The 14,450-nt window shown below is 49.9% G+C and overlaps 1 protein-coding gene across 1 annotated transcript in view; it reads right to left on the bottom strand.

The window, feature by feature from the left end:
• Positions 1–10,119: 10,119 nt before the first annotated feature.
• LOC131666028 (homeotic protein distal-less) overlaps positions 10,120–14,450 on the bottom strand; it is a 42,841-nt gene continuing 38,510 nt past the window's right edge. Inside the window, exons 3-5 of the mRNA XM_058938355.1 lie at positions 13,104–13,266; positions 12,668–12,977; positions 10,120–12,385 (exon numbers count right to left, since the gene is read on the bottom strand). Coding sequence (XP_058794338.1) covers positions 12,367–12,385; positions 12,668–12,977; positions 13,104–13,266 — 492 coding nt within the window. The 3' untranslated portion in view covers positions 10,120–12,366. The remainder of the gene's footprint in view (positions 12,386–12,667; positions 12,978–13,103; positions 13,267–14,450) is intronic.

The following is a 14,450-nucleotide window of genomic DNA, read 5'->3' as shown; positions in this document are numbered from 1 at the left end:
CTCGCGCGCACCTCACACGTGCACCGTTCTATTCTTTTCTCACTCCTGCCCGGCGTTTCAAGATCAACGATCTTCGCTATGTATTTGGTAAGCCGCCTAGGGACAGGTGTGAGAGTCGTCGAACGATAACGCATGTAGGACGTAAGTGGCAGTGCATGACTATACTCGTCGGTGCGGACACGAAGACGGTGAGGGGACAATTTTTTGCGCGACACGACACGTTGGCTGCGCCTCGGCGAATTCCGGATGAGCAAAGTCATTAGGACGACAGCTTTTTCGTCTCGCGCTGATGTCCTTCCTGATGTAATCGTTTCTGTGATCCTCAAGATACTGCATTTTTATAAAATCGACGACGGCGCGGTCACTCATTACTAATGACAGACAAGTGCATGCATGAAATAGAAATTGATCGTTTTCTATGCATCGCAAATAAGCCAACTCCGATACGAGACTTGCTTAAAAATTATTGCGATCTCGAGCTTTCGGTTCGAGTCGTCATCAAACACTCGAGTGGCCTTTTGGCAGGTGTGGAAACCACTCGTCTCTAGTGCCTCAAGCAACACACACTCGCTGCGGCAGCGGCGGCGGCTCGTTCTAATGTACCTCTGATGAAATTGATTGACTCCGAGGCGGACGACTGCTCCGTTTTTGTATTGATTGATGCGCGGCTCTGGGTAATGAATGAAAATTTAATGCCAACCGTTACGTGCAAGGCGAGCGACATAAAAAATTCAAGTAAAAAAAAAAACTTAAACTCATCAATTTTTCAAACTTCGACACGGACTCCTTAGTGCGTATGCTCCGAGTTTTTGCGCTTCCTCGCGATGTCTATCTTCGGGCCATATTCCTCTCACCTAAAAAACATCCATTCAATGTACAATAATACAAGAGAGAAAAAAAAGCAGACAGATGAGATTTGGAAAGCTAATTGAATTTCTGGTGATTCTCAAATCAGTGTACAGCAGATGAATAAAGATTAGACAAACGGCTCAATAAGTTATGATTAGAACGAGAGTATGCGAGGGGAGAGACAATTAGAGCGAGCGATTCGTCATAAACGAAATCAAAGAAGAGAAAGAAGTTGCTGGCGTAGTGTATGCCCGCATGTCCGGTGCCGGGCACCGCATTTGATTTAAGACAAAGCAGCAGAGAGACGGCACAAGCAGCGGTACGGCAGCAGCGGCGACAGTCGTCATCCGTTCTGATCCGTAACTGGAACATGGGAACAGTCCGGATTTCTGGTCCAGCGTCACGTCGCGCACGTCGGCCCCGTCAATGAATAGATAACGAAGCCGAATGAGCTAGTTGAGTCGCGTTTGATACATCGGCGACATCACCGCAACATTTATCTGCATTTATTACTTCTTATCAGTCCGATTCTCTTTCAGCTCGTTGCGGTTCTCCACCAGATCGATCATTCGACACTTGTTTTAATCAGCTTGTTTCCAGAAGAGCTCTTGACGAGCTGACGACGGCATAAGACTGGGATGGGATGCCAGCGAAAATATTTCTGCACTGACAAATAATTGCAGGCCCTAATTCTATCTGACGAGTAAAACAAATTAAGTGGCTTTTCTGCTGCTGCTGCTGCTGCTGCTGCTGCTTGCGAGCCTCTCTCTTAAGTCATACTTATTGCAGTACATTAAAGACACCCCGTACCTCCACACACACGTTGTTTAAGAGCTAAGCAACTACTCAAAGCGAGTGAGTTGATGCGAGCCGCGTATCACGAGAAGGAAGTCCAATTTAACTCAATAAAAGACAATCAGAGGCTGACGGCGAGCGAGGCGAGACGCGCACGAGTAGCATCGAGCTACGTACGTGTACATCTACGAGCATTCTAAGCGCGCGCATTGGCCGCCGCTGGCATCCGCGTCTCCGAGTCTCGCGCGCCCGGGAACGCGCTCGCTCGCGGTCGCCACGGGAATCCCACCCCCTCGCAGCTCGCATCCGTGAGGGGAGCTTTTTCGGGCATTAGCGATTACACGCGCCGCGGCGTCCGCACAACGGCTCACCCGGCGCGGCACTAAGCGCCTCCAAATGCCCGGCGCCCTTTCCGCCTTTCCTCTTTCCGCCGCCGGGTTCCTTCTTCGCCTCCTCTCCGCTTTGGATTCTTCTCGGACACCGCACCCCCGACGCCCGCGCGCGCGGTGCGTGCTCGCCGCCAAACGAGAAACGACCGACGCTGCTGCAACTCCTTGATGAGTTGCTCTCTCGCTCGGGGCTCCACTCGCCATCACTCGCGTTCCGAGCCTTATTATATTATTATATCCAGCAAAATTCGTTGAAGCAGCTCAAAGAAACGTCGCGCTCCGTCTTATGCGGAAATTCTAATTATTGGCTTACCGCCACCATTCGACAACTGCGAGAAATCGTGGACTCGCGTAGCATATTTCATTTTTTTTCAGATCCGCTGGCAATACCTCTGCAAAACGTCCATCAGCGCAAGATCATGGATTCACAGACTGTCCGCTGGGCCGTCGCCAGCGCGATATGACCTATGTATAGAGATGAGTGTAACATTGCAAAAAAAAAATGGGCGGAGTGAACACGGTGTCATCCCTTTGAGTCGACGTCGAGACACAATGGGACGAAATCCGATTTTCGAAGTGATCGCGTTAAACGCGTCCCGGGGATTTGTTCGGCGCTCCTTCTCAATGGGCCATGTTTACGAGAGCCATTAAAGGGATTTGGGCTAGCGAGTGGCCCCGCGGTGCACAACTATGCGTATATCTTTCGGCCCCTGGAGACTAAGGGGCGCGAGGTGAGCCGAGAGAGAAAGCGACAGCGAGCCAGCAAGCGACATGCTCTGTTACGTTGCTTCATTGTACACCGGAGAATTAGCACTTTTTTTCTTTTTTCTCGGCTAGCTGCTGGCCTTTTATTTTTGCTACGGATGGGGTTTCAGCAACGTACTGCGACGGCTGCTATAAAAGTAGCTGCTAGGTTTTGCATCGATACGTTAGCCTCGTAAAATCAGACTTTTATTATTCAGACACTTGATGCAATCTCTCGACAACACTACGAACGAGTTTATTTGTGCTGCAACTGCAAGTGGCATAGCGCGTTAAAAAGGCGATTTAGGAAATTGCACTGTTGGGTGGCAAGGATAAAGAAGAGCAAGCGTTAAAATTGAGATGAAGGAGCGAGCAAATTTCTGAGCCGCACGTCGGCTTGGCGCGACTTGCGCGAACCGGTAGCGGTTCCGTTCCGCAAGTATGCGAGGGAGGATTGTCCATAGAAATTAAGGCAACGAGCCTTCGGCCTTTGCCGCGGCGACTTTAATTGCACGTAATTGTTACGAAGGTCGGAAGCAGCCTGTAGAGACGTTTGCTCACGCAATTGACGCTTACACCGCGAGGCAAGAGCGCCCGAGCGCTCTTTTCTTCTGCTGTGCTCTTGTCGTGTTCGTCTACGCGCATCTATGTCGCTCGACTTATTTTCGAATTCCGGTCGGCATTCTCGACCAACTTTCCAGAAATCCAAACACGCGAGTGCGGTGCATCTTAAAAAAAAAAATATTTAGTCACTGAGTGCAAAGTTTTGTTTGAAAATGACGTGTAAATTGCAGGCTCCGGTATAAGTTTCCGTGGCGCGGCCGTTCGAAAAACTACGCGGCAGCGTGGTACATCAGCAAAAAAGGCGAATTTCTCGGCAGCAGGCGAAACGCGATGTGCATTTTGCAGAAAATTCCAGGTGTAGCGGCGGAGCTCCGTTGCGCGTAGCGCGCGCATCGGTGAAAACGAATCCAGGGGGCTTTTCTACAGAAACGCGCGGGTTTTGAAGAAAACACGCATACATAATTTGCCGACTGTCGTTACACGCGAACCTCTCCTCTCTCTCTCTCTCTCTCTCCTCGTCACGATTATCTTTCCCTTCTCTCTCTCTCTCTCTCTCTCTCTCTCTCTCTCTCTCATTCCTCTGCGTGTACGTTCTTTTCTGCTTCGCGTATTTCATCTGCCCCGAAGGTGTCCATTACTCTTCTTTTCACTTGTGCTCATTTTTACACGTTGAAGGTGCAATGCTCGAGCGTACACGTACGTATATGCTGTATATACACAGCATCGACGTTGCAATCAATATTAATTATCTTCGATTTTTCGAAATTGTTTTTACCACTGCTAATGATGATACTTCTCTGAATAACATTTTATTTGTTGTGGTCTGTTGTGAAAAAAAACTGCAATCCATAATTAGCTCTGCGAGTGCTTTAGCGCGTCGATCGACCACCCACAAAAATCCCCGTGACATGCTCACAAACCGTTTAAGCTCAGGAGCGTCGGCTAAAAAGTAAATGTTACCGATTGATCGGTTGGACACGCGTTGGCGACAAACGCGTCGTTGTAAGGTGAGGTTGGTAGAAGTGGGGTGGGGAGAGATTTGGCAAAAAAAAAAAATAGAAAAGTAAAAAGGGAGAGAACCCGCGTGCGCATACCGAAGGGGAACTCGGCGCGAGTATTTTATAAATTAACGTCAATATGTCCGGCGCACCAGTGATATCCGGTTACAGGCCGGAAGCTAGCGCGTACACAATGCCAAGAGCACGCGCAAGCGGCTTCGAATAAAAAAAGGAGCGAGCGAAAAAAAAAAACGATCGGCGTTCCTCCTACATTGTGCCGGGCGGACCAGCAGCCGCTTTGCCCGCTTTCTTCGGCACTGCATTACGCGCTACTTATATATACCTACAGCTATCTCGCGCGGGCGCGCTTTTCTTTTCAAGCGCGCCGAAGGGCGTGAGCCCGGCCTAGCTCCCCCGAACAATTGCACACGCTCTCTCCGAGACGACTCCTTTTTTCGCATTCGCGAGTGGGCAGAGTGGGCACTGACGAACCGTTGAGCGCGAAAACTGTAAGCCGACGCTCTATCCTCTGTAGATGCCAGCCCAGCCAACAAGTCGACGCGGAACCCTACAAAAAAAACCTTCTACTGCCCCGACACAATGACTCTGACTCAGTAAACATCTTATTACGTGCATTCAGGCGTTTTACACTAGGCTTAATTAATTAGCTGCTTTTACCATTGACGAGCACTCGCGTTTTTCCCGAACTTCGGAATTATGCGGAATCGTAGGAGATCTGTTATCATCACCAGCTCGCCAAACTTTCAATTTTCATTATTCAAGTAGCAAAGTAGCATCGTGCAGTAATTGTGGATATGCTGTTGTTTTCTCATTCGTTCGTTCGTAAAAACAAATAATAGCTATATTCAGACGAAAATGTCAGGTTGTTTCTTTTGTACAAAGCTAAGCTGCAAATCGAGTCGATATTACTAAGCAAACCAACAGAAGTAAGAAAATCACACGTGTTTGTGTACGCCCATAACAAATAGAGCTCAGTTTTTGCGAATAGTCGATACGCATTCGCTAAAACATTACATGTCGGCGAAAAAGTAAGCTCGGGTCTCGTGTACTCGGATTATTTATTCAATGCGTAATTGGCCGATCCGTCCTTCCGTTCGTTGATCTATTCCATCGCTTCTTCTATACTTTCGCAGCCGGCAAGGGATACTAAATGCGTGCATGTATATCCTTTTACATACAAGTGTTTACCATCGATACGAAGCTGGTTTAGCATTCATCAACGATTTGTATATGTTTAATGTGATTTCAATCATTTCTCATGTCAAACGACCTTGTTTACATCCAAGTTTCGTTCAGGCAAACGACATGTGCACGCGCATTGATTATCCGACATTAACGTGTAATCAATGAGCTCGTACTTGGTGGAGGAATTCGGTTTTATTACAGCTGCATCGATTATTTGCGGCTGATGTAAGCGGTGTTAGACGCCGAGAGAACGAGCGGACCAGCTTAATCGCAGCTGGCTTTCGCGCTCGCGCGCTCGTGTAATAATATCATTAATATACATCCCGCAAGAGATAATGAAAGACCAGTCGAGCCTTAGTTTCATTGTATTTTTTTTTCTTTTCGTTCACTGACACCGACAATTAGAGTGCGAGGGAGGAAAAATCGCTACATCTTTTATGGGCGCGACAGCTCGTCATGCAGCTAACGAGCTGGTAATCAATTTTCCATTTGCTATTGCCCTTGCGAGAGCTGTCCACTCATTTACCTTTGTTATTGATGGAAGAAAATTATTCGAGCATGATTTTTGCGTTAATATGCTTATTTTATCCCCTAGTCCTAATTCTGAATTATGGCATCTAATACTTCATTCTCACAGCAGGTCGTCACACTTAAGAACGTGTTAAGCCTTTCACTCCGGAAAAACGTCCAATTTGATAATTGATAAATGACCATCGCAGTCTGCAAGGGGATACCTTCTCTCAAGGGACATAAATGATGCTACGGAAAATTTGGAAGCTCTGAGAAAACTCGTTGGGCCCGTGATCGATAAAATCTCCGCTTGGAAAGATAACAATTTAGGCCGGGATTAGTGTCAGTGGGACCACTGGGTCAGAGGGTCACGCGGCTTGTCTCGACATCGGCCACCCACGCTCGAAATCTGTTTATTTTCGCTCAGCTAGAGATTCGCAGTGCAGATAACACGTCAGAAGCGGCAACGGTCGCCTGTGGGAAAAAAGGTAAAAGCTGACTGCGTCAAGCAAACTGCGCGGAACGAGTGGCTCGGCCTTAGAAAACTCGAGTTAGTGTGTGTATTTTTTTTTGCCATCACAAGTACGGGAATCTGCAGTCAAGCATGGGCTCTCCCATCACCTACAAGCGTACTCTCGAACTGTAGGACCTCGAGTAGGCAGCTTTCGGCAAACTCGGCCTTTGCCGATAATTCAATAAAGTACAACGAAGGAGCAAGGTGATGGAGAGTCAATATTTTCTCACGCGGCGAGCACTCCAAGTAATTTCGCCACTCGTCTTGAACGAGTCGGGAAGGGCTGGCTGGTACGTACGTACGCGAACTCGATACGCACGACGACAAAAATCTTCGTCCAGGTGCGCGCGCGCGCCTGCCTGCGTGTGCGTGTGCAGGACACAAAGCACGCACCCGACCCCGCCCAGCGGATCGTGTATACCTTGCAAGGGTTGCCGCCGCCACCGTGGCCACGTGGCGACTCTTGCAGCGCTAATTCACAGATATACCGCGCTGCCGCCTGCTTTGTAACTCCGTTCAGAGACCCGCTCGCGAGTTTTCACTCCGCGACAATGCCAGCTCGGAGAAACGCCTTATCGCGATCGTTCGACATTTTTAGATGGATCATTTACCCTGCCCCGTTCTCCCGGTTAATTACCGAGAAAATAACATTAAACCGATGCTCTTGCTCTCAGCCTGCAAGTGGGATTTCTGACCAACGATCAGCTGGCATTGTCCAAGATGCGGCATTAAAAAGTTGACGCGGAAATGGCGAGCAATCCTAACGACACGTCGGCTACTAGGGCTAATCGATGTCCCTGTAGTGGCGACGCGCGAACAGCGATCGATTTCCAGTTCGGCTCTCCAAATACAGCTGACTATGGGACTGCACGCGGACTTTTGAACAATGCATCGGAGTGTAAATCCACTAAAGAAGCCCGGCTCGGCGAAGAATAGCATAAAGAAAGGAGAGGCGAGGCGCAGCTTTAACGAGGACAACGAGCGAGCAGTCTCATAACAGATCTGCGCGCGTACGGCGCACAGACTCCTTTGGCTCCCTCGGCACAACCGAGCAGCGCCAGTGGCACGGGGGTGGGCGTACGCCACGGCGCGCAAGGGTCGCCGACAATGTCGCGCAAACGAGCCACCCCGGCGTCGCATGCGTGCCACGCCCCAGCTGCGACGAGCAGCGCGCGCGGAATTGCAAATTGCCCGGGCGACACACGAGCTGCTGCCACTGCCGTCGTCGCAGCCGCCGCCGCCGCCGCCGCTGCAGCTCCAGCCCTAACGAGGGATTATGCTTTGTTGATCATTATTCAATCTCGCTCCGACGACGACACTGATATTGGACGCTTAATCAAGCGTAATCCAATTCGGCCTCGCAGCAGCCGAGATTCGTCCAATAAATTCATTGGCATACCTACTCATTCGATAAATCATCATCACTAGCGTCTTGCGACAGCAACCTCGCCGTCCCAGGCCGTTTATAATCAAGTAGCATCGACTCCATCCGCTCTCGGCATTGTCTCACGCGCGCCCAACTATGGCCACGGTCGGTCAGCCGTCGCTGAATTTCGTTCGAGTTAAGTGATAATTGCCCGCTGCGGCTAAATTGCGACCGGGAATCTTATCGACAATGGCTGATTTTCCAACGAACGAGAGCGTCACACTTCGAACGTGGATTACGATGTCTGATAAATTAATGAAGAAAGTTGCCTCGACGAGCAAAACGTGCGTAGCAGAAGCCGGCGGTGAAAGGCTCGATTCACCGAATCCGAGCATTTGTCTCAATTAAAAGCGCGCACGCGCAGCCGTGTGATTTATAAAGCCAATAAAAAGACGAGCATCCGCACGGAAACGTCGTCGTCGTCGTCGTCGTCGTCGTCGTCGTCGTCGTCGTCGTCGTCGCTGTCCGACAAATGCCAAAGGCCAACGAATCTAATGTGGGTTAAATACTAATTGCTCGCCGAGTGTACACATGTGTACACACATATGAGTCGAGCAGCTCGAGTCAAGAACGAACGACTCATTGTGCCCACATGGCCGATCTCACCGAGCGATAACGCCGATTACACCGAAATCCGAGCTGTAATACATTGTCTGGACTGCTGCTGCCGCCTCACCCGAGGGGAGATTTCCAAGTGCCACTCTCCACGACTACTCTCTCGACTTAATGCAATTCCTTTCTTCCTTTTTTTATTATTGTATTTGTGTTGACGGTTAGGCATGTTTGACTCGTTGGCCGATGCTGTCGAGAGCGCGTTTGCCCAGAAGGACCGTTTATCTGGCGTAACCGATACGTTTGACTTTTAGATTTGGTCGCTAGATTATTCTCACATGCAAATAACGGCTAATCTGCGAGCAAATATTTGCCGGGCCGATTTCATTTCGGTCGTTCGAAGAGCAAGTCGACGGAAAAAGGTAGGCTCACAATGAAAGCCATCACACGCATTGCGGTTGCCAATCGTAAACTCATCCTCTCGCATGCGCCCACGAAGCATCAGAGTGGAGTGAAGCGCCCGAGAGATGGGCAAAAGAAAGCAAGCACGCGCGTAGCTACCTATACACAAGCTCGACAATGCACGCGAAAGAAGTCTCGATAGAAGAAGAAGACACACAAAAAGCGCGCCGGCATAATGGGCCACAATGGAGAGTTGAGCGGATCCTCTCGACTGGAAGGCGCCGCCGCATGTATTCACATCATCCCCTAAGAGGCCCCTGAAACCCTTAAAAAGATTACCAGTCGAGTGCGTTGTTTGGTCGTCTTCTTCTTCGGCACACACACGGTAGTAGCTCCATCGCTCCTTCCCTATTGTTTCTCTTTCTCTTCCTTTTACGATGCTGTACCTGCGCAAGGCAAGTGGACAATGTGTCGGATACGCGCATTCATACGTGGATCGCTGCAACTTGACACTTGTTTGCTTGATTTTTCCTTGGCATCTCCAAGATTTCCCGGATTAAGTTGAGTGCGATTGGCGGTGCGTGATTCCGGGACAGGCAGAGCTAGACTGCGTGGCCACACGCCACTTCTTTCCGTAAAATTTTCCAAGCGGTGCAGTGCGCTATCGCTGCTATCGCTGCCAGTGTGTTTTCAAATTGATAAATCTCTTGATTAATTATTCAATTGATCGGTACAACGCGGTAGATACGCTATCGGTAGATTTATACTCGTGAGATCGCAGATAGGCATGTAAGTGCGAATGATCAATAAGTGTTGGCAAAGTGTCTTTTTCATTTCCCAGTTTACACTATCGATTAGATTACAATACCACATTAATTTTATTGCGAGGAACGAACGCAAAATTGATTTCTCCGATTTCCAAAGCGATTAAAAGCGTTCTTGTTCAGATCATCTTAGTTCGCTATACAAGATATGTTATAGAAATAAACGAGGAGAAAAGTGGAGCAGACGCAGTGGCAGGTGGTACTGCGTAGTGCGAAAAGAGTCCGCCGAAGGGAATCAACAATTATAAGAAAGGACGTGGAAAAATAGGCTCCAGTGAAAAATCAAGTCAAAGAATTAAATTGAATTAGTTATATTATTCATTATTTATACAATATTAATCATAATTAAGGTAGTTCGTAATCTATATTTCGTACAAGGGTCGTTCTCGGTAAAATCGATAATTAGGGAACGAAGCTGTTGTCCATACTTTCTCCTAAATAGAATAACGAATCGCTGTTTTTCATTTTCATCCATAATTCTTGCGTGAATGTATGTGTAGTGTGTATTTTTTATTTTTTTTACATTTCTTATCACAATATTATATTTTACACAGATCCACTTACAACTTACTTGCTAGAAGGGGGGAGGGACGGGGTTGAAATTTTAAGGGTTTTTGAGGGGAACTTGGTCCCGACGCTCAATTAATATATAATAATATTTACACGCAGTTTGAAATCGAAATCGAATTGTCAAATCGATTCGCTCCTCAGAGATTGGCGCCGGGACTAGTAACGCTATTTAAAATTCTACGACTCGTTCCGCAACTCCTCTTTCCTCTTTCTCTCCATTTTTCGCACAATTGTTTATTCACATACGCATTTATTCATCCGCTCGCGATCTCTCTCTTTCATCGTGTATGTAGGAACTAAAGAGTCTTCGATCATTATAGAAACGAATCGCTCTTTCTCGTCAAGTTTAATTATTTATTGCACCGAAATACAGCGCCCTCGCTGCACCACGCCTCCGTCCGAGAGCGAATTGCCTCACCTCAAATCTTTATACAGCTCGCGACATTCACAATATCACTTGTCGATTCGCGGTAGCAGCTCTAGGGAGACACAATGTACATCTTACACGCGAAAGAGATGGCGAGCAAATTGTCGACGCGAGCGGCACGGACCACTCTCACTCACTCACTCGCCTGCAGCCGCACGTTTATATCACTTGAGCGCTCGAAAATTACAAGTCCAACCAAACTTTTTACACGAGGAAAGGAAGATAAAACAAAATAAGCAGCTATCAATTTGACGTCGCGCTCTCGCAAGGTGCTCTCAATATGAAATTGCCGATTTCTCCGTGCGCAGCGCGACACAGAGGAGAAAGAAACAAATACACGTACACGCGGCGAGAGAAGAAAGGGACCGGCAGTTTTCGAGAGTCTCGAGAGTGACAATTGGGTCAACCTCGAGCCGACTCGCGCCGCCACTTTATTTTTCGCCGTGATTCGCTTCGCGATATCAAAGCCGAAACCCCCGCAGCGGCAGTCGGTAGCTGCAGCCTCTTCCTTCCATCTCGCGGATCGTTGCGTCACTCTTGCCGGCTGTTGCCACAGACGGCTCACGAAAATGTCATTACGCGCTGTTGCACAGAAGCCGAAGAAGATTTTGTGCAACTCTCATTTTTCGCGGGCCGAAGTCACGATTCTGAGGCAACTCGCCGCCTGCGTTTCTCTCCCCAGTGCGCAATGCCATTTTTTTCCTTTCGTTCTTATTACTATTTTTTCTGATTCTTCTTTTTCTTTTCCTTTTTTTCTTTTTTTTTTTTTGAAAAATTTACAATGGAATCCAAGGCGTTATTTCTTCTACCAGTGCGCACGTATGCACGCGATCCTCGGCACAACCGCTAAACGAAAAAAAAGAACAGAAATGCATTCGCGAGCAGAGAGAAAGAGGAAAGAGAGAGAGAGAGACAGAAACGCGGAGTGACGAGCGTCATTTTCGCGAACGGTTCGTCGAGGTTCGTCGTTCCCTACGTACAAAACGAAGAAATTCCTTCAGAATGCAAAAACAGACAAGACAACACATTCTCTCAAGTGTCTACTCGCGCTCTCTCTCTCGCTCTCGCTTTTGTACATTAATATATCATCATACCACACGCCAGATAATTCGTTGGTACACGCATTGATTGTCCGTGACTCGCGCCACGTCACTTCTCTGTGTGTGTGTGTGTATGCGTGGGTGAGTGTGTGTGTGTGTGTGTTTCACTATTCATGTTTGTTGGTTGGTTAGTCTGTGGATGCATGTCCATGTGTATCGGTGGTGATTCGCCTAAAAAGACGTCGCTTCCATTTTTAGCTATAGTACGCGATTCACGAGATCACACTTCGCTGCCGCGGCTTGGCGAGTGAAGCTGCAGCTTTGCCTTATGTATAATATTTATAATCAGCACTGGTTGGCGTATATCATAGGTACACGATGGCTGCAGAGTTTCCGTTCGTTTCCGTCAAAATTGCCTCCTTCTCTCTCGCGATGCGCGTGCATACGCGCGATGGCCAGCGCGCGCGACACTGGCGACCGTACGCTTCCTCTCCTTTTCAGGCAGGCCTCGCTCTTTCACTTTTCAAACTGAAGTTCCGGACAACAGGCGGCTTCGTTAAACTGCCGGCCACACCCTGAAACAGAAAAACAGCGCGCAGAGCGTTTCAACCTCCTGTTGCCGACAAAGTACCGCGAATTCGAATGAGAAGCGCGCCACGCCATCATTTTCTAGTATCGATGGTGTTCCAGGGCTGCGATAAATATTTATATAAAACAAGTAAAGCAGCAGCCGATACCGACTATTTATTTGAATGAAAGTACTAGTTAGACAAACCACAGACAAGCAAAATACTGCCGACGCTGCGGATTAATAGCAATGTAGGGAAAAAAAATAATGGTTAAGTGCAGAACCTTACGTGAGCAATCCGGGATTGGGGTCGGCCTGGTACCAAGAGTACTGTGGCATGTAGCCGGCGTGGTGCGGAGGCGGTGGTGGCGGGGGCGGATGGTGCCCCGGCGTGTGCGGATGGTGATGGCTGTGGGGCGGCGCGTGCGGATGGGGATGGTGCTTCATTTCGCCGGGCCATGCGGGCGCCGGGGGACTCTCGTTGTGCTGAGGCGACATCTCGCTGCCCGGGCTCGAGCTGCCCGGCGTGTGGCCGCCGCCGCCTCCCATGCCGCCCAGGTAACCCGTCGTCGGGCTGCCCGACACCGAGCTTCCTCCACCTGCAACATTCAACACGGACGTTTGCTTCTCTTCAAACGTTCCGTCGACGTTTGCTCGCTGCACCGGTCGCAGGCTTTTGCGTCGCGTGCGACTCTCTTTCAACAAAAACTTCTCGCGAGTCGTACCTCCTTGCATGAGACCACCGGGCTGCCCGGGCTGCGGCGACGGACCGCCGGGTAGCGCAGTGCCACCGGCGAGTAGGCTGCCGTGCTGACCGCCGCCGCCCTGTTGCGCTGCCTTCATCATCTTCTTGTACTTGCTCCTTCTGTTTTGAAACCAAATTTTGACCTGCAACAGAAGGGTCGAGGCGATCGATTAGCTTCCATAACGTTCACCGCGCGCGTATCGGGTTCGAGCGTACACTGTACTCGTGGGGTAACCGTCGAGTACAAGCACGGCATAGAAAAGTACAGCGCGGATAGAGAAGCGAGGACCGATTCTCTGATGTGCTGCTGAGCATTAATTGGTGGGCGCGTGACGCGGCGTGTCCTTACTTAAGCCGCGAGCTGTAATCGACGTGCAGCTAGGCAGGCGGGACCGCCGCTGTGGCACGCGGATCATCGGTTTGACATGATTGTTCGCGCGATCGCCTTCGGGTGACGCGTACGCTCGCTGCGTGTCTGTGCGCACTACTGGCGCATTGGCCGCGCGGATGTGGAGCGCGCGTAGCGCGAGGCGACGAGCGTAATTTTCGGTCTGCCGGAGGTGTTTGTGCAACCAACGGCGGCAGCCTCCATTGCGTAACCGCCCCGCGGGAGCATTGCGCCGCCGCGGCCGCCGCTTTTTTCGCCCGCTGATACGTCAATCAGGCGCGGCGGCGGCGGCGGCGGCAGTCGGCCGGCGCTGCCAGTTTACAGTTATTTTAATCAACTAAGCCTCCTCTCCTGCTTTCTCGCGCTCTCTATCTATCTGGCCTGCGAGCGGGCAGCAGCGAGGCGATATAATGAAAGCACGAACAAAAGAGCAGAGAGCAGAGATGAGAGGGGAGTGAGATGCCGGGGCGTCATGTCAAAACGAGTTCATTATACGCGCGAGCGAGAGAGAATCGCGAGGCTCGGCTGAATCTCCGAGTGAACGAGAGGAAGAAGAGAGTCGAGCGCGCTGCCCGCCAACTGGGTTTTCGCGGGCATTAGCGAGCAGGAAGTTGCATTGTGCAGGGGCGTTAATCGAGTCACGACTGCGAGCCGCTGTCAAAATATATACTGCACGCAGCTGCGCGCGCCGGAATGTTTTAATCTAGAGAGCAGTCTTTTCGTCCGGCGATCGACCGGCGGCATTTTTCGTGCGCGCGCCACCGCCACTCGCTCGGCCGTGTGCCGTTGAGTCAAACAAAGCTGCCGACGATCGAGCGACTTGATTTATCGGCTCTCGATGCTGGCCTGCCACTCGCAAGCGTGAGAATCGCTGGAATTTGGGACTGCGCCGCGAAGGCTCATTAGGAGTTGGCGCCTAAGACGGCAGCGCTGAGCAGC

The sequence above is a fragment of the Phymastichus coffea genome, unplaced genomic scaffold (genome assembly GCF_024137745.1).
Source record: "Phymastichus coffea isolate CEN01 unplaced genomic scaffold, Cenicafe_Pcof_1.1 PCOF00055, whole genome shotgun sequence".
NCBI lineage: Eukaryota > Metazoa > Arthropoda > Insecta > Hymenoptera > Eulophidae > Phymastichus > Phymastichus coffea.
The sequence above is the reverse complement of the archived record's forward strand: the minus strand, read 5'-3'. Positions and strand labels throughout refer to the sequence as shown.